At 41.0% G+C, this 27,794-nt stretch overlaps 1 protein-coding gene across 1 annotated transcript in view; it reads right to left on the reverse strand.

The window, feature by feature from the left end:
* The window catches only part of map1b (microtubule-associated protein 1B), a 37,584-nt gene extending 12,816 nt beyond the window's left edge, over nt 1–24,768 (reverse strand). Inside the window, exons 1-3 of the mRNA XM_084046136.1 lie at nt 24,546–24,768; nt 19,021–19,122; nt 2,388–2,470 (exon numbers count right to left, since the gene is read on the reverse strand). Coding sequence (XP_083902262.1) covers nt 2,388–2,470; nt 19,021–19,122; nt 24,546–24,753 — 393 coding nt within the window. The 5' untranslated portion in view covers nt 24,754–24,768. The remainder of the gene's footprint in view (nt 1–2,387; nt 2,471–19,020; nt 19,123–24,545) is intronic.
* Nucleotides 24,769–27,794: the final 3,026 nt, after the last annotated feature.

Raw genomic sequence — 27,794 nt, forward strand, 5'->3', positions numbered from 1 at the left:
CAACCAATTTCATCCTGGCATCGCTATTTTGGGCTTGTCTCTATACTGTAGGTGAAAATGTTGAGAAATAATCTATCAGCTATATCAGTGGTTCTCAACCAGTGGTCCGGGGACCACCGGTGGTCCTTGAGGGGGTTCCAGGGGGTCCCCAGACAAATTAATAGTTAGGAACCAAATTGACCCTTATGTGTCTGTACAAATGAAACCAAATGGACCCGTTAGGGTTAGGGTCAGAGTTAAATTAACACTGATGATGATGATACTACAGTGTAGATTGGGACCCCAAGAAATAAAAATGGTTGAGTCCCTGGCATATCTTTTCAAATGGGGGTCCGTGGGCTAATATGTGTCAATTTGGGGGTCCTTGACGCGAAAAAGGTTGAAAACCACTGAGCTATATGATCAGCAACTTGTCATACAATGAAATATATAGGATTTAAGTGGATAATAAATCTGGAGTTTAGTAAAGACTACAAAAACACTGGTTTATGGAAACTTAAGATGGTGTCTAATAATGGCGTGGTTTCCTTGTGGATCTCTGACGTCATGTTGATGACATCATAATAATGTTGTCATATTGATGATGTCAGTCTTGCCCAAATATGGAGGGACGGTGGGATGGTGCATCTGAGATTATGAAATCACAGAATCTGTAAATAACTCTAAACACTAGAGTTTCTTGTCCCTTTTATGAACATGGACACATCCCTGATGTCATTAGTATATGCCCATATATGGGCATGTGACAGGGTTATGTCTGAGTCATAGTGACGGCCCGCCGGCCTCTTATTATTTATGTCTGAGTCATAGGTCCTCCTGCCCGCCCCCCGTCCTCCCATTAGCCGATTTTAATATAGGATACATACAAATCAAATATTGACATTATGCGGAAAAAAATGTGGGCAGCTGGCAGCAGTGGTGTAAAGTAACTAAGTACATTTACTCAAGGACTGTGCTTTAAGTGTTTCGTTTTTTTTTTTTTTACTTTACTGGAGTACTTCCAATTTTCAGTACTTTTACTTCTACTCCACTACATCTCAGAGGCAAATATTGTGCTTTTACTCCACTACAAATATTTGAAAACTTTATTTACTAGTTACCCTATTTTATACCTAGGCTATTTGAAAATAGCAGATCTACAAGCTCACAACGCGTCGCAAGCTTGTAGATCTGCTATTTTCAAGCATTTTAGTACTTTTACTTTTGGTAGTTTAAGTACATTTTCATACCAATACTTTTGTACTTTTACTCAAGTCAATTTTGAATTCCGTACTCTTACTTGTAACAGAGTATTTCTACAATGCACCATTGATACTTTTACTTAAGTAAGAAATGTGAGTACTTTTTCCACCACTGGCTGGCAGCGTGCACAAGAGAAACTCTGCAGTCTCTGTGTTCTTCAGAGCTTCTAATTTTTCACATCTTCTTGTTTCGTCTGGCAGGCTCTCTAAGCAGCAGTTTGTATTACCAAGGCTGCATAGTTCTGCTGATTAAGTTGTTTCAAGCTGTCGTCCTTTTCAAGTAACGAGTCACATGCATGCTTATTTAAGACCCCGTGATTGACTGTGTCTGGGAGGAGGAGAGATGAGAGCGCGAGCAACGGAACATCCCAGTGGAACGACCTCGAAACCCACTGTCAAACTGACAACCAATCTGAGGTTCTTTTAAGCAGCAGACAAAAGCATGTCTATTAGAAAAGGTTCCCCTATGAGGGGTCATTAGACTAGGGAAAGGTAAGGGAGCGCTTGTTTGTACTGTATGTATGTATTGCATATGCAGTGGTGGAAGAAGTAAGTATGTTGTATGCTGGATCAAGTATGCTGGATCATTTTGTCTCATCTGTTTAAGAAAGTAGGTAGCTGATATATAGCACTTTTACCTTGGCGCTAGGTATACTCTTGGTTGCTTGTTTTTGCAGGAAATACACTTAAGACTTCTGGTGATTAGTAGTTTCGTTCCCACCTATGTTGAATACACTTATTGTAAGTCGCTTTGGATAAAAGCGTCTGCTAAATGACTGTAATGTAATGTAATGTAATGTATGTTTTACTTAAGTAAAAGTATCAATGCTGCAATGTAGATATACTCTGTACAAGTAAAAGTCCGGAATTAAAAATTTCTTTGCTTGAGTAAAAGTATCGGTATAAAAAGGTACTTAAAGTACCAAAAGTAAAAGTACTCATTATGCGGAATGTCCCATTTCACACGTTTTCAAATGTATAAAAAAGCTTTTGAAAATAGCAGATCTACAAGCTCACAATGCGTCGCATCAATCCTCAAACTGCTGCAACTATGTCGTTTTTGGCTTTTCAAATAAATCAAATAAAAAAATGGAGGAAAGAGATTTCTACTAGAACGATAACTCTGAGACAGCGTTTTTTTTTTACCTCCGTGCTGACGGCGTCTTCTGATGGGTTGATAAGCACCACGGTCTCCAGGACGGTGCTTTTGTGGTGAAGAATCCTCTGGCCTGTAAGGACGACAACAAAAACAACAAAAAAGATTAAGCAAAGACTTCCGTACAACTATATCACAAATGTTCTCTTTGCACTCCATTCAACTTGTGGGCCAGGACCCCTAGCGGGGTCCCCACATGATTTTGGGGGGGGTCCCCAGATGACAGTAAAGTGACAATTTAAGGACTTTTAAGACCTTTTTAATACCTCAAAAAAGAAAGAAATTAAAGAAAAAAGACCATTACTGCATCAAAAGTAATCAACAGACTATGCTATAAAAACTGGTCAAACATTGGCCAAATTGTCAAATAATATAAGAAAGAGACAAAAAAAATGAAAATAGCCGAACTACAAGCTTGTAGATCTGCCATTTTCACAATGGTTATCTGTAGTCAAACAAAGTGTGATGCCTCAACTCCTACAATTCCAAGTGCTTGTCAGGGTGGGGGGGTCCCCAGTTCAAATATGATTATTTGGGGGGGGGGGGGGGGGGGGGGGTCGCGGCCTGAAAAGGTTGAGAACCAGTGGACTATAGGGTTCATACTCTGATCTCGCACTTGTTAGTCGCTCTGGACAGGAGCATCTGCTGCATGCCTAAATTGTGCGCGTATGTGAGTGCATAGGCTATGCACTGGATCTAATCTGAGCAGCCGAGGATGATTTTTCTTGTTTCCTGTCAAGCTGATCTGGCTTTTCTGACCAACAGATGACCTTTCCTCTCCATCATGCTGGATCTGCACATCCAATTATCGCCCCACCATGACCTGACATCCACTGGCCCCCACCAAGGCCTGCATGCTCCGTCATGCTGTGTCACCTATACCCGTCCTGGTAATGGATGAGGCTACATCATTACAGAAAAGGAGAAAAGGTGCGGTTCATGTTCATTTCTCTACAAGATGCACAATAGGATGGATGCGCTTTACAATCTATTTAAAGGGATAGTTCACCCCCAAAAGGATTTTTTTTCCTATCGATTAGTCACCCCACGGAGACTTGAATTCATGACCGGCATGACTGGCAGCGGTTCCGGTAGAAGACACAAAGAGTCTCCTTTGTGTCTCCTACCGGAACTGCTGCCTACCGGCAGAGAGAGAGAGAGAGAAAAAGAGAGAGAGAGAGAAATAATTTGAAATGTGTCTGAATTGCAGTGATAATAATAATAATAATAAATGCTGTCCTGTTTTCTTTTTACCGGCCAGGATGTCCGGAGGGAATAATATTTTCTGGTCTTTGTCATAATAAAGAAAATGACCCAAAACCGGTAATTACCGGCCTAACACGGCCATTGAGATACCGTTTTTCTTTAATTTCACCGCTACAGAAAATACACACAATGCAGCATGGCCCATAACACCGTGGTATTTTCTGTGAGACTTCCAACAAACAACAAACAACCAGCTCAAACTGTCAGGACACAGGACTGTAAACATTCATCACAGTGACAGTCCAATTTGTATATTCCTTCAATTCAACCAGACGGCAATAATACAACATGCAATGCTCAGAGAAAGCACAATTACAGAATCGTTTGATTTCTCTGGTAATGTATAGTAAACACCGGGATCAAAGTAAACATTTTCACTAATAGGTGCGTGTGTTGTTTCTGGTCTTTTTTCATAGTGACTGTCGATTAATATGTTAATTTATTTTCTTTTTTTTTCTCGAGGGATGACACAACAGTACATTTCTGCCTGCCTGTTTGTCTGTCTGTCTGCTGGGCCAATTTCTCCATACATATTTATATAGCCGACAGTTTCTCATGATGAAGGTGTAGCCATTAACCCTGTAGGCTTTTCCCAGAGGATTCTGTCATTCCCCATGGAAGAAATGTTTCATTTGCTACTCTTAACACTGAATTGGCTTTGACAGTGTAGTGTAGTGCCATTGCACTGAGGCAGTTATGATTCAAGATATTTACCACAGACCGTTTACAATAACAACAAGGCATTTCAAGTGCAAAACTCTGTCTCTCTAGTCTATCTATACTTATAACTTGACCTGCTGGGAGTTCATTCTGCGGAGTTTAATAACATCATCAATGATCACACTCGACCCCACTCTGTACAAACTGGACTGCCGCGGCAGCAATCTTAAAACTCTGTGCTTTTCTTAGAAAAGGCCTCGAGGAAACAGCTTTTAGTATGACCTCAAACGAGGTCAAAGCATTTTTCCACCTGCTAATATCACAGTTATTAGAGGTAGAGTGGTATTATGTTGATGGAAGTGAAATTGATGTTTTTCATTTTTTGGTATCTGCCCTATTAAAAAGGACAGAATGTGAGATGTGAGAATATGGAATCATATAGTGATGGCTATTGGAGCATGCTTTATAGTCTGGCAATCACCTTGGATCAATATAAAACCTCTAACCAGTAACTAAGCCCCCATTTTATACTTTACTCAAAACCGTTCTGCCAAGGTTCAGCCGATCTACAAGCTTACAACACCATGTCGCGTCATGTAGTCCAGTGGTTCTCAACCCCTTCAGGCCGTGACCCCCCAAAATAATCATGTTTGAACTGGGGACCCCTCAAAATAATCGTATTTGAACTGGGGACCCGTCACCATAATCGTATTTGAACTGGGGACCGCTCAAAATAATCGTATTTGAGTTGAGGCAATACATTTAGTTTGACTCTGTTTCACAGATAAATATTGTGAAAATAGCCGATCTACAAGCTCACATCGCCTCGCAGCGATGTGAGCTTGTAGATCGGCTATTTTCACAATATTTTCCTCTTTCTTATATCATTTGACAATTTGTCCAATGGTTGACCAGTTTTTATAGTATACTGTAGTTTGTTGATCACTTTTGATGTAATAATAGTCTTTTCCTCCTATTAAGAAGGTCTTAAAAGTCCTTCAATTGTCACTTCACTGTGATCTGGGGACCCCCAAAAATCATGTGGGGACCCCCCTGGGGGTCCCGACCCCCAGGTTGAGAACCACCGGTGTAGTCGAATAGCCAGACGATCAGAGATCCTCGCCTGCCGACACATCGGGGGTGAAATCTCATCTCATTGAATGTGCTTTGGACGCCGGAGAAAACCAGCGCTAACAAACCTACTGTGTGTCCATCTACTGCGTTCATGTCCAATCCTGATATCATTCCAATATGAAGGACTGTGAAGTAGAGTTGTTTCCGATACCAATACCTGTATCGTTTCACTTTGTGAGCTTGCCATTTTGACATCTTTGGGGGGAGAGGAATTTTCCTTTTATAATGACATGCTCAAAATAGCAGCGCCAGGTTGAAAGTGGTTAAATCCCTGCATGGCATAGCTCTCTCTCTCTCTCTCTCTCTCTCTCTCTCTCTCTCTCTCTCTCTCTCTCTCTCTCTCTCTCTCTCTCTCTCTCTCTCTCTCTCTCTCTCTCTCTCTCTCTCTCTCTCTCTCTCTCTCTCTCTCTCTCTCTCTCTCTCTCTCTCTCTCTCTCTCTCTCTCTCTCTCTCTCTCTCTCTCTCTCTGTGGGAGGCGAGCAAATGTCATATTTGCTCCCATCACTATGAGAACTGTCCTAGACGTCAGACATAACACCACCAACCACGCAGCAGCTGAAAATATACTGAACCACCATTTAAGGACAGTTCTGCTTTATAAACCCATTAAGACCTGAAGGCCGATTCTACAAAATAATAACTTCTGAATCAGTAGTTCTCACACTTCCAAGATAAAAAAAAAAAAACATAAATATCAGATGTACAAGCTTGCAGCGTGGCACAAAGTGACGCGCTGTGAGCTTGTAGATCTGCAATTTTTGAATATACAACGCTAAAATCTAAAATGACACAGATGCTTTCCTGCTTTTAGTGGGTTAATTCCAAGATCCACACAGGAGCCACACTGTTTCCATGTACTGTAGATACAGAGATGAGGTCCACATATTTCACACATTTTATTTCAACAGAAGAAATGTTCATAAATGTAGTTGATGATAAATGCTTATTTATGTACTGTTTATTTTATGCTTAGTTTATTTTCAGAGTGCTTTCTTTAGTGGCTCTGAGCTCTTTGTGTTGCTGTGTTTCTCCCTCATGATATTCAGCTGACCCTGAACATAATTTTCGATGTCACTTGACCCCGTCTCCAAAATACAAAACCAACACTGTCAAGGGAAGTTCCCAGTGGTGGAAAGTAACTAAGCTAATTTACTCCCATACTGTACAGCAGTGGTTCTCAAACGTTTTCATGTCAAGGACCCCCAAATTGACACGTATTACCCCACGGACCCCCATTTGAAAATATAAGCCAGGGACCCCAATAAGAGAAGGTTTTTACGGCTCTCTAGCAGTGATTCTCAACCATTTTAATTTCAAGGACCCCCAGTTTGACATGCATTAGGCTACGGACCCCCATTTAATGGCATCTCTATCTCTGGACCCCAATTCATATTGTAAAATCAATGTTAATTTAACTCTGATATACACTCATACATTCTCAGAGTTACAGACCCATAAGGGTCCATTTGGTTCCTATCCATCATTTAGCTGGGGACCCCCTGGAACCCCCTCAAGTACCCCTGGGGGTCCCCGGACCCCACTTTGAGAACCAATGCTGTACAGTACAATTTTGAGGTACTTTTACTTACAGTATGTCCAGTTTTCAATGCTTTATACTTCTACTCCAGTACATCTCAGAGGCAAATATTTTAGTTTTTTACGCCACCACAATTATTTGAAAACTTTCATTACAAAGTATTTAGATTAGTATATTATTACAAAACATACATTAACCAATCAAGCCCCATTTTATACTCTGTCTATTCGAAAACACCCACTCTAGGAGCTCACAACATGTCACAATGTGATGCCATGCGTCTGCAGATTAGCTGACACATTTCTAAAACTCTCTGGGGTAAAATAAACAAACTAAAAACTTGTGAAATGGGACATTCTCTATACATTATTAGTTTTGGTAATTTAAGTATAATTTGCCAATACTTTTTTTACACCTTTACTCAAGTAAAATCTTGAATACAGGACTTTCACGTGTAACAGAGTATTGCTACTTTTACTTGAGAGGAGTCCCTCAGGGCGCTATGCTAGTGTATTCTGGTTTTGCTCTACGCTAAATATCTACGCTGAAAATAGCAGATCTACAAGCTTACAACGCGTCGCACACGACGCGTTGCAATTTTCTGCAAAGGTTTTCCCTCAGAATATGGATCCTTAGCCTGGTAAACCCTCCGGAAATCTCATTTCCATTTCAAATGGAAATGAGATATCCGGAGGGAGGGTTTAGGTTTACCAGGCTAATGGATCCTGGGGTGTAAGTGGTTAAAGGACGACTTCACCCATTTTCAACCCATCTTCATATAATTTGTCCTCACTAATGCTCAATGCTTTAAGTAAACAAGAAATGACTAAAGTCATAATATAGCCGCTCAGCCATTCCAATGCAACCAAAATAACTCAACAGAGAGGTTCATCGGTTGGCTACCAATATAAAGGATGTGTGTGTGTGTGTGTGTGTGTGTGTGTGTGTGTGTGTGTGTGTGTGTGTGTGTGCGCGTGTGTCGCAATGTACTTGTGTGAAAGTACAATAGTATTGGTATCAAAATGTACGTAAAGTTCCAAAAGTGAAAGTACTAAAATGTTTGAAAATAGCAGATCTACAAGTAGGTATTATACTTGTAGGTGTAAAATAGGGCTAAAGTGTTAAATGTATGTTTTATAATGTAATGCACAATATTTGCCTCTGAGATGTAGTTGAGTAGAAGTAAATTAAATTTGTATCAGCAACAAAAATAGTTAGCCTAGCCTACTTATGCTTAGGCTATGAAAGTTAAGTGCAACCCTAATCCTTAGTGAAACCACCTTTCAGGGTGAAAATGATGCAGCCTCGCTTCTCCATCTAAACGTGCAATACAGGGGAATCCGCAAAAGTGTGATGTTATGTGTCACGTAGGCTGACTAGGCTCTCTTGCATGAGTGAAATAAGCAGTCAGTTCTATGAAAAAGCCAAAAGAAGCGACTAGGCTACATGAGCAGTAGCACAGACTAGTACATTGGCTATTTGAAAATAGCATATCTACATGCGCGCAAAGTGTTGCATTCACAACGCTTTTTGAGCTTGTAGATCGGCTATTTTCAAAAAGATCTTGAAAAGAAAAAGTTAAAGAATATTTGGAATATATATATATATACATATATATAGATATATATATATATATATATATATATATATATATATATATATATATATATATATATATATATGCACATACGAGCAGTAGCACAGACTAGTACATTGGCTATTTGAAAATAGCAGATCTACATGCTCGCAAAGTGTTGCATGCACGACGCTTTTTGAGCTTGTAGATCGGCTATTTTCAAAAGGATCTTGAAAAGAAAAAGTTAAATAATATTTGGAATATGTATTTATATGTATTTATATATATATATATATATATATATATATATATATATATATATATATATATATATATATATATATATATATATATATATATATATATATATATATTCTGTCAGTCATTGCACGTATATTGTAATGAATTGATTACTGCAACAAAGTAAGGATACAGCACTATTGTTACAACTTGTGCAACTTATTTCAACTTAACCACAACAACAATATCATTATGTGCATGCAAATATGCACTGAAGGGCAGAGCAGATCACTCACTCCAGACCGTTCTTTGCGATCCGGGGCGACCGTGTTTAGGGGCGAGGCAGAACGGCACTGGTCGCTCACCCCAGACCGTTGCGATCAGGGGCGACCGTGTTTAGGGGCGAGAGATAGTGAGTTGTGGCTCGTTGAGTTTTTCGGAGCCTCAACACGTATGTTCGTCTGTTAAGAGGTGTAAAGTAACTAAGTACATTTACTCCAGTAAAGTACAATGATTGTGAGCTTCGGCTGTTTTCAGAGTATTTCAGACAGTATGCGCGTGTGTGAGTACTCTGTGTGACGGTGATTGAAACACACGTTTCCTTTGTGCTAATGCACGCAACTGTTGCGCCAGGTTGTATTGTTGTTGTTTCGCATAAAAGCGTGCATCTGTTGCCAGTGGGGTGCTCCTTCCATTCCGACATCTCACCACTCCGACTAGTGGCTTCCGCGTGCGGTTAAGGTTAGGGTTAGGTATAGGGTTAGTCAACGTCGGAAAGGCGACATGTCGGAAAGGAGAAATGCACCCGTTGTCAGTCAACAACACAGCCAGGCTCTCCCCAACTCCTTTCGCGTCTCTACTGGTTTGGGTGCCTCGGAGGCGAAAGGAAAACTCGCGTGCTCAAACATGTTCATGGACCCCCAGATTAATATGTATTGGTCAACAGCCCCCCCCCCCCCCCATCTGTTTTGAGCCAGGGAACCCCCTTCCCTGCGGGGACGGGCGATGTGAAGTCGGCGAAAAATAAATGTTCTAAGTAACTAAGTACATTTACTCAAGTACTGTATAAGCGTGCATCCGTTGTTTGGCCGCTATTAGACCTTTGCAGTCAGAGGTAAGGGGGAGTGGGAGGACAACTGCCCGGCGTGCCTGCGCCGCGGTGCTGCGAGGGGAGGCGGGTGCTGCAAACGACAGCCGTCCATTGGCTAGGACGGCCGTCCATTGGCTTTAAAGTAGTGTCTCCCCATTGGCTGTGAAGTAGTGAAGGACAGCCAGGACAGCCAATAGCAAAAAAAGTGTCGAATACATGTCGGAAATCTGTCGGGTCCGAGTCATAGTGAATACAGAGCCGCGCTTTCAGCTAGCGGCTAAAAAGCAAACGAGTACTTTTTCCACTACTGGCAGGCAGCTCCACTAGAAGCACAGAAGGAGGCATCCTGGAGCAGAGACAACTGGGTACTAAAAATACCAGCAGGTCCCTGTGCCTGATGCCTCTGCTGTCAACCCAGCTGACATTTTCATTTATTCAGCCACCTGTGTCATCGTTGCACTAATAATGTCACACACTATAATGTTGATTGGTGATTCCGTTACCCTGATTAAACTGCCTGCCTGTGCCAAATAAACCTACAGCCTGAGGATTCTCAATTATCATGAATACGATATCATATTCTATAAACTGCATATTAGGAAAATGACTCACACAGACGCACGAATACACCACCTACTTGCGTGCTCGCGTGCTTGCGTACACACACACACACACACACACACACACACACACACACACACACACACACACACACACACACACACACACACACACACACACACACACACACACACACACACACACACACACACACACGAAATGTGATCTGTCATTCTTAATCGCTATTGATCATTACCTGGAGTCACGTCCTGAACCATTCCACATGGGAGGGGGCGCGCATAGATTTGTGGTTTCAAGATGGGACATTTTAATTCTCTAGCTGCCTCTTATAGGCTATAGTGTGCCGTCTGCAGAGGAGAGAAGATGGGCAGGAGAAACTATAATATGCCCCCCGGAAGATAATTTAGCCATCTATACGACACAGGGAGTCTCGGCTTCTTTCCTTGAGCCATCTCTTCTATAGCCTCTCTCTTCTATAGCTCTCCTTTGCTCTGTTTTCCCATCATGATGTGTGGGGCCTGGCGCTTACCATGGCCCACAGAGGAGTCCTAACTCACTGTGATGTATGGCATATCATCTGTCAAGCAGACAGGTAATTGCAGTCTTCCTCCCTTCTATCCTTCTGTGTACTAACAGGTAAAGTAAACAGAAGGAACATCAACTGCTTGCCTCGTATTTTCTATTTTCCCCACAAGAATACAATCCTTACACAGTAAAATTATTAGTGTTTATTTAATCCCTCGCGAAAATAAATGAACGACTTTACCGGGTATTTTCTAGTGAGCAACACACTAAACCCCAGCCCCTAGCCCTTCACTCTCCTTATATCCTTTCTTGACGTATCTCTTGGTTACTTGTTCTCATGTTTAGTTTTTTAGGTTCGTTTTTTCTCAACCACAAAATGTTAAGAATGTGATTTAGATAGCATGTTGTTTAGACAGATGCTAGGTTTATTGTTGACCCGGTATCCAAGCTTCTTCGAGGCACCACACTTTAAGTGATTATTTACCTTTTTTGTATTATTATTATTGACAAGGGCTTACTCTTACTTTGTCTATTCCAATGTTGCACTTGTAAGTAGCTCTGGGCAAGAGCGTCTTCTAAATGCCTAAATTGAAATTGTAACATTTAAATTACCAGCTTGCCTTAAGTTAAAGATGAAATTGGAAGAATTGCTTAAATGTGTTATATCATCCTAGGTACACACGTCCACTGATTTCATTAGACAATGCTGTTTTAGAAACACGGCTTTCGAACAGCGATGATCTACATAAACACTGACAGCCTGTCAGTGTTTTTACCATACATCTGAGGCTGTCAGTGACAGCCTCAGATGTATGGTAATGTACAATTTACCATCTAGGCATTTAGCAGACGCTTAATCCAGAGTGACTTACAGTAAAGCAAGGTAAACACGAGGCAATACATCAAATGCATAGAAATAGTATAGGATCATAGGTAAGCCAAGAACCTATCATCAGTCTAAACAGTATGATATCAAAAAATAAATAATCTGTACATTGAAACTACATACACAATATAAAGCATGGTTCTCAAACTTTTTCATGAGAAGGACCCCCAAATCGATATGTATTTTGGCCGCGGACCCCCATCTGAAAATGTTTTGTGCTAGGGACTCGCAGAAGAGAAGATTTGTGTTAAAAAAAAATCTAAATTATTAAAAAATCTTTCAAAACCTTTCTTGGATTTTTTCACATGTTTTCAAAAATTGCAGATGTACAAGCTTGTATATCTGCTATTTTTGAATATCCAACGTATAAGTGGTTAAAATGATTGTGATGCTAACACATTTTGCTGGGGACCCCCCTGGACCCTCCCAGAGGACCGAGGTTTACAAATGAACCTGGCATCTGTCTACATAACATGCTATTTAAATGACATTTCAACCTTTGCATAAGCCTGCAAGGTCGTCAAGTGCTACGGGCTAAGGTGGAGTCTCAAGAGGTGAGTCTTCAGATGTAAAGCACAATGTGCTGTGGTGCTGTCTGTGATTAAAATAAATCCCATGTCAATATCGGCAAGCAAAGAGCATTTGCTTGCTTCTAAATAAATGTCCAAACAGTTTTCTGAAAAAACCTATGTTTCTATGTCAGTGGTTATCAATCTTTTTCATGTCAAGGACCCCCAAAATGATATGTATTTGGCCGTGGACCCCATCTCAAAATATTTTGTTCCAGGGACCCCCCAGAAGCAAAGATTTGAGTTAAAAATGTTCACTTTAAAGAATATACATATATTCAAGATTTGCACACATTTTCAAGATTTTTCTAAAATAGCAGATCTACAAGCTCGTAGGGCTCTTAATGGGGTAATCCCTGCTTCTGGTCAGACTGAATTACATAAATGCATTTCCTTTTGGGGAAATATGGACTTTCTGATACAGTATGTTTGATAATATCACAATGTAACAATTTAATACAAAAATATGTTGTTAACCACATTAACCCTGGAGTCCATACTTTGGGCAAAGTTGACAACATTGATCAAAATGTTTTATAATAAAATATATAGCAAAAATCGAGCAGATCTACAAGCTCACATAGTTTATTGGCTATGTTAACTATTTGTCATATGAAGAGGTTTAAAGTGGTTATAAGACAATGTCCCCCGCTCTGTTTTGTTTTTTTGTTTTGTTTTTACAAATCAAACCCTGGGGAAGAGATAGGATTCCACCATACCCCTGATTAAGCAATTTGTGTATGATTTAAGTTGCAGAGAATAGGGAAAACAGTGAGAGAGCTGAGAAAGCAGTAGAGTAGCAGCAATCCAGGGCGTGGAAGTGATAGTGAAGAATAATTGCTGCTTATTTGGCACTCAAGAGTCTATCAAGTTTCACTTTATGATGCAAGCTTAAAGGACATTTTCACAGCTGGAAGAAGCTGCAGAAAGTGTACTCATATTTTAAATTGGTGCCTTATGGCCAAAATAATAAGAAAATGCAGTCATAATGATAAAAACAAGATGAGCGTGGCTTATGGATCTCAGTCAAGTCTGTGACGTCATACAGCTAAGACATATGTATCCATCTATAACTTTGACTCCATATCTGGGCAATGTTTTCGACCGACCATCATCCACTTCCAAGCCTCCCAAGTAGATGTACAATTGCACAATATAATTGTCGTTGTCGGGCAGAAACCTCCATATTTCAACTTTTTTCTTTATATTTCTTTTCATAAATTGATGCCCTACTTCATCATACAAGAGAAGGGTGTTAAACAAAGGTAGTGCAAATCTCTGAAGATCAGCTATATACTGTATATATATATATTATAGCCTGGATTATGGTATTATTGTGGCCCACAATAATTTGGGTCATTGTCGCTGCAGCCACCTGGCGACAATCAGGTGACAGATGTGGATTGTATGGAGTTCAGCACCATGGACAGCGCTGGTAGTTGTGTGTAAGGGGGGGCGGGGGTGTTTGCTGCGTGTCCATGACAGAAAGAAGTAGGTTAAGGTTAGTGAAATAGAGTAGAGCAGACAGACAGAAAACGCTACATAGGTTGGTGAGTTCGCTTTCTTAGCTTGCTGATTTTGACAGAGAATAGTTCATAAATCGTACTACTATTGTGCAATGTGTTCTGATTAATAAACGTAATCTTTGATTTTGAAACAAGTAGCTTTATGTTGTAGTTATTTTGTCTTCCTGAGGCTAAGGCAGGGTTAAATCGATGCATTTTATTTCACGAAGGTCAGCCACACATGCCTACATACTGTATGTAACTTTTAGTCTGCCCGTACATTTACTGTGTTGCATTATTAGCTGTGCATTAGCGGTTTGCGGTCAGTGCATCAGATTGTGCGTAAAAAACATTGTCCTCCACGGACAAGCATAAAGGTTGGTAAATAAAAAGTAATAGCCTTACTGATGCTCTCTGGCTCATCATCCGCCTATGCTCACTTCCATAATAAAATAAAAGCAAAAACAAAAAAATATATAACACATACTTCCTCGGCCTACTGGAAACGTGCTCAAGACATTTGACGCAGATCGGCCCAGCGGTTTGCGAGAATAGCTACACAGACACACAGGCTCTATAGATAGCTTTAAAGCACAGCTCAAGACCTATTTCTTCACTTTTGCTTTTAGTTGATTTTTAAATCTCTGTGTTGTTATTCATGTCCTCACTGTTTTGCCTGATTCACTGCCTTTCTGCTATTATTTTAATGTTTTATGCTTTTGCTTTTCTTTTTTTGTACATTTTCTGTAAAGCTCTTGTGCTTTATTCTTGCTCTGTAAAGCACATTGAGCTGCATTTCATGTGATGAAAGGTGCTATACAAATAAAGTTTATTATTATTATTATTATTCGTTGTAGACAACTGGCCTCCTACGGAGCCACGCCATAATAATAATATAAAATAATAATGGATTACATTTATATGCAGCACTTATCTTGATACCCAAAGTGCTTCGCAGTGAATGGGGGAACTGACCTCATCCTCCACCAATATGACCTGAGTCATGCACGGCAAGGCAGCCATTTTGCAGCCAAACTGTTCACCACACATCAGTTTGAGGTGGAGAGAGAGAGGGAGGAGGGGAGGGAGGGGAGGGGGGTAGGTAAGAATCATCAAGCCAATTACACTGAGAGATGATTAGTTGGCCAGATGGAGGTAGCCAGGTTGGAACTGTTTGGCAAGACAGCAGGGGACACCAGGGATCCCCTATATACAGTACTACTACACCTGCTCTGCTGTCCATGCATCTATATCTCTATTAACTACCGTATGTCTCCTTCCCCGTCTTCGTCATCTCAGCTCAGTTGACTGTCACAATTTTTACATAATCGCCTGATCGCAACTATTTGAGCTCATCGCAATTATTTTTGCATTAATCATTAGAATCGTTTGTCATTCATCTGTATAAAAACAGCTGGATAAAATGAACATGTGTTCATTATAATTCCATCATTATGTCCATGTCGCTGTCCACGCTCTTTTAACCACTTTGAACCTGGTGTCCCCATTATGTTCATTTAGGGCAAAGCAATTATAAAATGTTTTGAACATTAGGGGAAAGTACATATAGCCCGGGCATTGCATTTAAGTTATTTGTCATACAGTATCTGCCCTGCATGTGCAATTTGTGTTTAAAAAGCATAAAAGGCAAGCAGAAACGTAATTTTAATTAATGTGCTCCAATGTTCAATGCCTAAAACACAATTGAATCACTAATTGCAATTATTTGTATGACAATTAATCAACTAAAATGCCATGATCGTGGCAGTCCTAGTTGCCTTCAGTCTTGCTCTCTCATCTACATCATCCTCCATGGCCTCTTTCTCTCTCTCTCTCCCTTTGAATCATCCTTCTCTTCTGTGTCTCTCTCTCTCTCCACACCCTTTCTTCTTTCCCCGTCCTTTGTGTTCTCCTCCTACCGCTCTTTTCAGGGACAGAGACAGAAGAGACGTCGGGGGAATTCTAAGATCTGCTAATTACCTACATCTCTGTGCTGCATCTACGCTGCGTCGCAGGGCAACCACCACCACGCACAGGAGGAGGAGAACAGGAGGAGGAAGGAGCGGAGGAGGAGGAGGAGGAGAGAGTACAAACAGGGTGGGGTGACAGCCAGGGAAGATGTGGATTTGGTCTAATGAACCTGGTATATTTCCCATGCAGGTTTGCTGTGGTTCATGTAAAATGCTGTCGCTGTCAGGCAGAAACCTTGTATAATGTTTTGATTTTTTTTCTTTTTTTTTCATAAATGAATGCCCTATGTCAGTGGTTCTCAAATATTTTCATGCCAAGGACCCCCAAATTGATATTTATTTGGCCGTGGACCCCCCATCTGAATTATTTTGTGCCAGGGACCCCCAAAAGCAAAGATTTGAGTAAAAAAATGTTCGCTTTACAAAATACATATTCAAAGATTTGAACACATTTTCAAGATTTTTTTTGAATAGCCAAAGTATAAAATATGGATTAAGTGGTTAAAATGATTGTGACGCTATATTAACTAATTTTGCTGGGGACCCCCTGGTACCCCCTCAAGGACCCCTGGGCACTTTGAACAGAACAAATTCCCCATAATACTTTGTAACTAAAGTCAAACAAAAGCAGCAAAAGAAACATTGTAGATTGGCTATAATTTTTTTTTTGATTCTGGCAATTTTTCACCTATAATGTGCCCAAAATAGGAACGCCACGTTGAAAATGGTCTGTGGGATTTATACATATAAATGAAAAGTATGAACAAGAGCTTGTGGCAAAATAATATTTACATTGGATCCATTGGAACAAAGGTTCTTTTTTGTCCATTAACGGAAAAGTAACGGTTTTGGCCATACAGGGTTTTAGCCCCACGGCCACAATATGCAAACAGAGGAATCATACTGGATCATGTTTCATGTGAAAAAGGCAATGGACCATGAATCTAAAATCTATAAGAACAGTTTCTCCTTCTTTAGTCTTTCAGAGACAATGCTTCATCGACTGCGCTTTAAAAATGATTCTTTACTGTATCCATCAGCAGTAATAACTCAAAGACAGTGTACAGTAGGTAGATCTTCCGGCACATAAAAATACTCACACACACACACACACACACACACACACACACACACACACACACACACACACACACACACACACACACACACACACACACACACACACACACACACACACACACACACACACACACACACACACAGGTAAAGGCAACAATATGGGGTAATAATAACAAAGTGGCTTTCCTGTGGCCAGTCTGTGAGGTCAGTCATCTTTCTATGGCATCATCTGTGACGTATGACAGGTTTTTAGCCCGATCTGAGCCGCATTGACTTCCATTATAAAATATTTAAAAGATAATATAAAACATATGTTGGGGGAAAAAAGTGGCACTGGGAGCTGATCGGTCCAGAGGTTTGGGGGACACTCACACAGACATACAGACAGTATAGACAATATTTGCCTCTGAGATGTAGCGGAGTAGAAGTAAAAGTACTGAAAAATAGGAAATACTCCAGTTAAGTAAAAAGTACCGCAAAATTGTTCTTAAGTAGAGTACTTGAGTAAATGTACTTAGTTACTTTACACCACTGCTGTTACTTTACACCACAGATCTTATCTCATCTACAGTACGGTGGCTATGAGCATGGCGTTTCTATTGACGGCCTGAGTCATCACCATTGAATGAAGACAGTCCTGCTGTCTATAACCAATAATGGAACCCGGCCAGGCAAGAGACCTGTATGAGATGAAGGTCATACTATCCCCCCCTGACTCCCCACATGTCCTGCTATAGATGCCTTCCGTCCCCCTATATAGGGTCCATTCTTTACCTGGGCTAAAATCACTGCCCATAGGCAGTGTTGCCAGATTCTGTGAGAGAAACAAGCAACCAGGTCTAGGAAAACCAGCCCAAAAGAAGCGACTATGGGCCACACAAGTTCACTTTAACATATACATCAGCTATTTGAAAATAGCAGATCTACAAGCTCACAACACGTCGCGATGCGACGCGTTGTGAGCTTGTAGATCGGCTATTTTCAAATAAAATCTTGCAAGGAAATTATAATAAGCAGATCTGGCAACCCCTGCCCATAGGGGCATTAGAAGAAGCTGATAGCCAACGACAGGGCACATCCGGAGATAAGGTAATAAAGCACCATGCAGTGCTTAGCGTAGGTCTGTGGGGAGTTCTGGTGGTATACAGCTGACTATGATCTGGCATTGTATGCTATTATACTGTATGAGGTAAGATTTTAAAGATTTTAAGGCTTTATTTATGAGGTATTAAAAATGGACAACGCTGCAGCTGTTAATTTGTTCACGGAAGGCAGAAGCACTTTTCTTTACACGGTAAATATAAGTGCTTATACTAAGAGCCAGAGAGAACGAGGCAAACAGGTGCTCACCGGAGACGTAATAGTCAAAAACTCCTGGATCAGATAAAACATAGATTTAAAAAATGGGACCAGGGCCCTGATGAAGACCGCTTTTGGTCGAAATATGTTGGTTTAAATAAAGGCTGTTTTAACCTCGAGTGCCCGGATCTTCCATTTTTTAACTTATAAGAGCCTATCAATGAAATCCGCGGTGTTCATTTACCCATTTGTAACTCTGAGAGGGTACAATTTGGTCGTATGTATATACCCTCTCAGAGTTAAATGAACACTCAGGATTAAAGGGAGTAGTTCACCCCAAAAAATGCTTATTTTCTATCAATTACACACCCCATGAAGCCTTGAGGTCATGGAGATTGTTTAGTTTTTGTCGCATTCCTAAGCCAATAATTTGATGACCTGCGGAGTCTCCGGTAGGAGACACAATGGAAACTCTTTGAGTCCACTGGTCATCTAATTATTGTCTTAGGAATGCGACAAAAACTAAAAAATCTCCATGAATTCAAGGCTTCATGGGGTGTTTAATTGATAGAAAATGTGTCATTTTTTGGGTGAACTATTCCTTTAACAGTGTATAGACTTGGTTTCTCTTCCAATTTTTGTCTGTCTTTAGGGCCGCCACGATCACGAAAATAGTTGAATTGTGAAAGGCCTGTATGTCTTACCTTTGACATCGGCAGAGAAACGAGCTGAGTGTCGGGACACAAAGAGCTTGAGTTCCTGGTCCAGGTTACAGTCAATGAGGTTGGTATCCCATGAACGGATTCCTGGATGGTATGAGAAAAGAAGAGGATAGACAAATCAATAAAAGAGAGAGAATAACAAGGAGGGGTAGCCTGACATGGCCAGACTAATATCACTGCCTAGATATATTAGTCTGGAATCTCTGTGTGGAGCCTGCATTTCCAAGAGGCGGATTAAAAAAATGCCTCAGTTGATAAACCTGCCCCATATTTGCATGCTGGTTCCTGATTGGTGCCCCACAACTTCGGGGGCAGCGAAATCCAATCACAACCGAGCGGGGCCAGACTAATCTGCCGAGTGTTGTGTAGTCTTTTCACTGGCAGATTCGTCTGGTTTCCACGCTAAAGGAGGGGGAATGGCAACATGAACAGGTTGATTTTGTCTTTTCATCCATATAATTGCTGTCTGGGAAATAATCGATATTCTTCTGACTAAATTCATATCAAAACGTTTGGAACAGGTCTAAACGTTCATAAATGAATCACACATTTTTCATTATAAATCCCACACACCTGCTTGAGCCTGGTCAATAGACTCCTTGCCATTCAATAAGGCCCTGACCGAACAAGTACGTGTTCTATTTTGACATGAGGGGAAATCGATACTCAGAAATATGTCTTTAGTCGTTTCTGATTCGTCCTGCATGGGGGCCAGGCCCAACACCAGCCTTCTGAGATGAGTGATGCTTATCACCCTGCTATTTATTCCACAAAAGAAATCATGCCCAGAACAGCTCTCTGTTAAGTATGTTGCGGGGATTAAATGGGAAAAGAGACAAAGAAAACCTGCAAGTGTGCAGGAAACCTCAATGTTTTTTTCCCACCTGCAGGTGAATTTGCATTGAGTGAAAGTTCTTACTTTGTGCGCCGTATGCACATTTCATTTTAGACACAGCAGCAACCACTATATGCACACGACGGGCGTCCATATCGTTTCACCCAGCCCTCGTTTCTAAAGAGTGTTTTTGGCCAGACTCTAAGCTACTCTAAAAGCGCGATGAAACCATGGGCTGATTTTGTAGTTTGTGTTTAACCCATTAAGACCTGGGACGCATCTGTGTCACTTTAGATTTCTTTGGCTATTCAAAAATAGCAGATATACAAGCTCATAGCGCGGCACCGAGTGCCGCGCTATGAGCTTGCAGATCAGTTAGGATTTAGATTTTTTTCAAGAATCGCCTCAGGTCTTACCTGTTCAGGTTAAAAACTATACAGCAGCGTAAAAACAAAGCAGGCTAAAGTCTGACCTTATAGTGCACTGTGATGTAAGTAACGCTGCATCTGCAGCTAATGAAGTTCATAAATGGAATGTTTTAGATGCAGGTGTTGTGATGAATCTGCAATCATTGACCAGTGACACACCCATGTCTTTGGGGCCTGGGCACAGCTAAATCTATCACGCCCATTATGCATGTTATTGGCTGCAACTGCATTGTTCACTAGCCTAGCCTATTGGTTCTCAAAGTGTGGTCCGGGGACCCCCAGGGGTCCTTGGGAGGATATCAGGGGGTCCCCAGTAAAATGATAAAGCGTCACAGTCATTTTAACCCTTTTATCCATATTTTATACTTTGGCTATTCAAAAATAGCAGATTTACAAGCTCATAGCGCGGCACCGAGTGCCGCACTATGAGCCTGTAGAACTGCTATTTTTGAAAAATCTTGTAAATGTGTGCCAATCTTTACATCTTTTTTTTTAAAGGAGAACATTTTTAACACAAATCTTTGCTTCCTGTGGGTCCCTGACTCAACATATTTTCAGGTGGGGGTCCGTGGCCAAATACATATCAATTTGGGGGTCCTTGGCACTAAAAAGTTTGAGAACCACTGGCCTAGCCTACATCAAACCATTCCTGTAACAGAACTTGTCTTGTCTTTTTAATATTGCATTACTTTATATTGCATTTTATTTGTTTGTATATACTGTATCTGACTGTGTGCTTTGTTTTTATACATTGTGGACAGGTATTTTGTGTGGGGTATGGACACTTATGTATATGTATGTATACATTTTTGTGTTTTCCTGATGGCCACATAGGAACAATAATAATGGCTGATCTATGCATCTGTTGACTCTGACATAGACGGTTGATTCCAAATACAAATTGGGGCGTTGTCCCCGGGTGTCTTCATTCAGTGATTTGTGAACTCTGCCCTCTATATTGTCTCTTTATATACCTGTCTTCTCACTCAGCTCAGGATACCTGACGAAGGCCACATAGGCCGAAACGTTAATGTTGTTATTTATTGACCGCTCTGTTTTAAATTATGTTGGGAGCATCAAGACGGTGTGCGGACCTTCTCCTTGTGTTCACTAGCCTAGCCTAGCTGCTATTATTTTTAACCCAAACTGGAAAACAAACCACAAAATCTGCCCACGGGTCCATTTGGTTCCATTTGTACACTCTCAGAACTAAATTAACCCAATCTAGGATTTGACATCGTAGATTGGGATTCCACAGATAAAACTCATGTCAAATGGTGGGGTCCGTGGCCTAACGCATATCAAACTGGGGGTCCTTGAAATTAAAAGGGTTGAGAATCACTGCCCCTATAGTTTATCAGTAGCGACCGTGCATCACAAAATGGGATTTTGAATTGAGATTTAATATTAACCTTACATCGTATTTCAGAATACACAAGTCAATCTTTACCATGTGATCCTGTTTTCTGATACTGAGGCATGCATAATACAGTAGTTATAGGCCTATTAAAAAATAGTCCAAGCCTAAAACAAAGGGCGTGGCAAGTAGAAGTGCCCATCACACAACAATCCAGAAAATGTGCTATGCATTTCATGTAGGCTACAGTTATGTCACTGTATGCTCTGGTTCCAAATAGTGGTGAAAGGTTTGGAAGACATGCAATGAAGAAAATGGGGCTCTACAAGACTATGACTTGTTGCTTATAGATGATGATTAGGCTATAGTTTATGATTATTTACAGCATATTCAGGGTTCGGGGGCAACAATGGCAGGCATCACACATAAATACATCATATGTGACGATATGGTAATATTGATTCTTAACAAATAAATCATGGAAAGTCCTACACAATAACCTGAATACGATATGACTGAAAGCAATCTGTAAATGCACAGGCTTAAAATTCCTTTCAAATTCCCTTCTTTTCATCAAAATCTGCGACATGTTACTTCAATAGCCTACTTCTAATTAAAAAAGAAACCATCCACTCAAGCAAAAAATATAAATATAACACTTACTTGGGCATCAACAAGTTTGCATGATATTTTTCTTTTTTAGATTATTAGTGAATATAGGGCAGGGAAGTAAACAAACTGTTCCTCCATAAAAGAAAGGCTATCTTATGGGCTACCAAATATTCCTTCTATTGTGTAGCTTAGGCCTACAGCTGTCACCCACTACGTCACAATTTTCCAGTCAAACAAAATAGCCTTAAGCTGGCATGCACAATCTTATGTCTTGTGTCAAACAACCTGTAGTTTATTATAGGCTACACTTGTTGGGCGCAGACACCAGTGTTGCCAGATTTTGTGAGAGAAATAAGCAACCAGGTCTATGAAAACAGGCCCAAGAGAAGCGAGTAGGCCACATGTGCAGCACGTCGGCTATTTGACAATAGCATATCTACAAGCTCACAGAGCGTATGTCGCGTACACTTTAGAAACAAGCCCAAAAAAACGCAACCACCAGCAACGTTACAGAAAAAGAAGCCCAAAGTCGCTTATGATAAGCGGACATGGCAACACTGACAGACACACTGCTCTCTGGCTCTACGTGAATAGCGTTCCTTACGTACTTTCCGTAGGGACCGCAGTGCGGACCGAGCCACGCCCACTAGCCGGCATCGGATGAGAGACAGCTAGACAGCTGGATGCAGGATGATGATGGTGATGATGCGCCCTGAAAATAGCAGATCTACAAGCTCACAACGCGTCGCATGCGAGCTTGTAGATCAGCTATTTTCCAGTGAAATATATAATAAATTAAACATAATGGGCTGGGTATTAGGCTATATTCTGAAACCATAGGCTACTAATAGAGGTATCATCATTTGAAACACAAATATTTGTAATTATATTTAATTATATTATTGATATTATCATTATTATTTTATTATTTTATACTCTTTTCACTGAAATATATAAATTAATTTAAGCATAATGGGCTGGGTATTATACCCTATTCTAAAACCATATACTAGAGGTAACATCATTTGAAACACACATATTGGGGAATAGGCTACATTCTTCAGACGATTTCAGGACAAAACGCACTTTTGCTATAATTATTGTGAAACAGAAAACGTAAAAGGATTCTTTCTTTAATTCCCCCTGAAACAATAGCCCCCCCACCAGCCCCCTAGACCCGACCCTTCCCAGTGCCCACCCTCCACTACTACTGGCAGGTGTTTTACAGGGAAAAGCCCAATTATTCATCTTGGAATGCGGCCAAAGAAAGGCAGAGCTACGGCCTGTAAGTGTATTGACGCATAGATAAAAATAAATGCTGAATCATTCTTGTCAGCTTTATCATAGAGGACTTAGATCCACGTGTCTGGGAATTAATGGATGACAACATTGGCCTAAAGGCTATTATCCCAATATATGAACAAACAAAAACAAAAACAAATGGTGACTGTTTGGTGATCATTTAGGTGCTCATAGAAACGGGGGGATTATAAGGTCTCTGCCTCTGTGAAGACAAACTAGAATTGATGACATAGGCCTAATAATAAAGGGAGGGGCTGATCTCAGATCAGATCAATAATAGCTCCTGTGTGGCAACAAAGTATCCAATATCTCCCAAACGTGTCCATTAAGAGATCTTATCCATTAACGGGCGCTGCACGTTTAAATGGGCACAGATTGACAGAAAACGAGTGATGATCAATTAATTGAACGTTACAAACGTTGGAGGGAGGCAGTTTGTGAGCTTGTAGATCTGCTATTGTCTGCTTGCAACACCGTGTAGGCTACGACAGAGCAGGCTACAGAATACAACATTATAGGAGTAGTTCGCCCAAAAATGTACTTATTTTCTATCAATTGCACACCCCATTAATCCTTGAATTCATTTAGATTTTTGGGGGTTTTGTCGCATTCCTGTGCCAATAACTTGATGACCGGGTCATCGCCGGTCATTAGGGGACTCAGTGACCCGCCGGTCATCAAATCATTAGCTTAAGAATGCGACAAAAACAAAGAAATCTCTATTGATTTAAGTCTTTATGGGGTGTGTTTTGATAGAAAATAAGTATTTTTTTGGGGGGGGTGAACTACTCCTTTAACTTCAACGCAGCTTCACCATATAAAACGCTACATTGTAGACAGAGTTGTTTGCGCCTGGTGTCTGATGTTGTCGCCACCTGACAGCTCTGAGTCTGAACCGTTACAATGTAACCGTTACTCCATCCATTCCATTCCATTCCAGCCCGAGCCGCTTCTTCTCTCAGCCCCAGCCTACCTTTCTCAATGTCCGCAATGGCACACTTTAGGTGCTCCTCCGCCACGATCTCCCCGATCACCACCAGCAGGTAGAATTTACTGTCGACAAAGTGCTGCGAGAGGCTGGCGGACGTCGGCGACGCCATGGCGTTGCTGTTGGTGCCCGATGTTAACGTTTCCATCATCATCAGATCTGCTGCTGCGGAGGATTCTACGAGAGTCGCCATCCTCTATGTCTGTGTTGTTCCACCACCACGCACGGCCACACACACACGCGCGCGCGCTCACACACAGACACACACGCACGCACTCTCACACACTCCCTGGGTTAGTGAGTGTTTCGGGGAGGTGTTGGATCTCCTCCAGACATGGGCTACAGTACTGATAGGAGTGGCTCAGTGGCCCCAGCCCTTTTATACCCGCAGACTGTGTGTCATAGACTCATATTCAGTAACCGGGGAGAAGAAGAAGAGGGTGGAATTCGCACACTCACAGCTGATGTCATCCCTGAGCGAACTCAAAGCTACTGGAACAAAAAAGAAAGAAATAATAATAATATTTTTATATTATTTTATTAACTTTCAGAGCAACTGATTTGTTTTAAATTACTTCATTTAATTGCTCTGTTTTTTTACACAATAAACATTGTGAAAAAAATATGTATGAACAGAGCAACTGAATTAATAGTCAAGGGATAAGGAGCTAGGCTACTGTATGCTACTGTAGCCCAGTGGTTCTCAACCTTTTCAGGCTGTGACCCCCCCCAAAATAATCACATTTGAACTGGGGACCCCCCCCCCCCCCCAACATCCTGATTAGCACTTGGAATTGTAGGAGTTGAGGCATTCAATTTAGTTTGACTTGGTTCCACATACTATTGTGAAAATAGCCGATCTACAAGTTCAAGCCAGTAGAGGGGACCACCCTCCCCCAAAATCATGTGGGGACCCGAGCCACAGCTTGAGAACCACTGCTGTAGCCTATATCGAACCACTGCTGTAGCCTATATCCCCCCCCCCCCTTTAAAAAAAAAAATATTATGTACAATAGCTATTAGCCTATATTCCTCCTGTGGAATCTCTATTACCCTTTTTCTTCTTCTATGCTTTGAGGAATAGACAGCAAGACTTTGCTGTCATTCTTATTTTTGTTTTTGTGTCCCACTGTCCCTTCTATGTTTTTTATTCATTGATTGCACTGTGTATATATATTTTCATGTATGCTTTGCTTGTTTTTTGTTCTGTGAAGCACTTTGTGAACTTGTTTTTGACAAGTATATAAATACGTTTTATTATGATTTATCACAGTTTATCACAGGGCATGAATACACTAAAATCAATTTTATGAATATTGTTTGTTTTATAAAGGGACTGTTATTAAAAGCAACAATAGGAAACAGCTGCACTTGTTTGTGCGAGAGTCCCATTTCATATAATCAAATGTCAGGAAACAGGGAAATTGACCCCTCACTTGATAATGACCATTTCAATCTTTTCTCTAATTGCCTTATACTGTTCTCGATCTGATCTATTAACCACTAGAACCAGTCCCTATCTTGGGGTAAACACTTGGCGAAAATAGTAGATCTACAAGCTCACCCCAGGCTGCAAGCTCACCTATGTATTTAAAGGTAGGGTAGTGATATGTTTTGGTCAAAACAAAAAGGGTTTTCCAAGCACTATATTCTGATAGTATTCATTGCTATAGAGTGTATGTTCAGTAACAGGGGCCCCCCCATCTCTCCAGCTCTTGAGTAAACAGAAATGTTCAACCAATGAGGAAGGAGTACACATTTATCAGCTTCAATTTTATTATATAGTGTTCCAGTTACAATTTTGTCTGCTCATTTCTTTGTGTCATCACTCCCAATTTCACTTGTTTATCCCGTAGACCATGATGGGTCTTCAACAGGGGGTCAGGGACCCCCAGGGGGTCCTCAGAGTTACTACAGGAGGGGAGCGATCTACAAGCTGTATAGGCTTGGCAAAGAGGTTTAGTGTAGGCAGGGGGGAAAAGAGCAGACCAGAGTGAAAGGTCAAGCTTACTAAGTATTGATGGTTTAAATGGTTAAATGTCTGAGATAAACATGAATCCAACATATTAATAGATAAGATCATGTGTAAACAAACATGTCTATGAAGTCTGTTTATTAAAAAGCTAGAGATAGAACAAATGAAGATATACATACAGAAAGCACAATGTGAAAGCAGATGTGCAAATGATATTTTGAACGGTAGCATCATTATTCTTTACATTAGCATCATATGTAGGTCAACGAAGTATTTAGGGTTTAAGTGTTATTCTCTCATCATTAAAGAAACCAAAATGTTTCGAAACATTAAAGAAGTATCAGAACACAGTCGAGTGTTAAAGACAGGAGGAATGACAAATGAAAGGAAAAAACATGACAGGAAGAGGATGGTGCGTGCGGGTGCGTGCGTGCGTGCGTGCGTGCGCGTGTGCATGTAATGTGAAGTCCAGAACACACACACCCACACACACACACCCACACACAATTTACAAAGGGGTTTCCCTCTGACAAGCCTCACTAATGTGATTCCGTCTCATGGACAGGGTCACACAAGGTGCATTATTGACTTAAAAACCTCATTCCTGAGGGACCAGCCAGCCAGGGGCCCCACCCGGCTGCACCTTACTGATGAATATTTCAGGGGTTCTCAAAGAGGGGGTTCCGGGGGCACTTGAGGGGGTTGTATAGGGGGTCCCATGCAGCAATAGTATAATATAGCAAAATCTGTTTAACCACTTTAACTCTATATTATACTTGGAACTATTGAAGCAAAGTCAGCTTCCCGATGATCTGCAGGAAAAGGATCGTTGAAGCTGTCTTTATGTCAGTGTTGGATTACGGTGGTGTAATTTATAGAAATGCTGCCCCTACTACTCTTTTACCCCTAGACACAGTTTATCACTCAGCACTTAGATTCATTACTGGTGAAAGCTACAGCACCCATCATTGTATCCTCTACGACATTAGGTCTGTCCTCCCTCTCTGAGAGGAGAAATAGGCACTGGTACCAGTTTATTTTTTAAGGCTATTGATGGGAAGTTACCACCATACCTCACATTGCTATTAGAGTGGAGGAAAAAAAGCACTTACCAGACCCGCTCAAGCGACTGGCTTACACTTGAGGTTCCACCTGTTCAGTCTGAACTGGGGAAATCTACTTTCTGCTTTGATGTTCCTATTCGGCTATTTCATGGAACGCTCTACAACTCACGCTAAAAATGAATGCCCCAATATCCT

Source organism: Gymnoscopelus microlampas (assembly GCF_963454915.1).
Source record: "Gymnoscopelus microlampas genome assembly, chromosome: 21".
Lineage (NCBI taxonomy): Eukaryota > Metazoa > Chordata > Actinopteri > Myctophiformes > Myctophidae > Gymnoscopelus > Gymnoscopelus microlampas.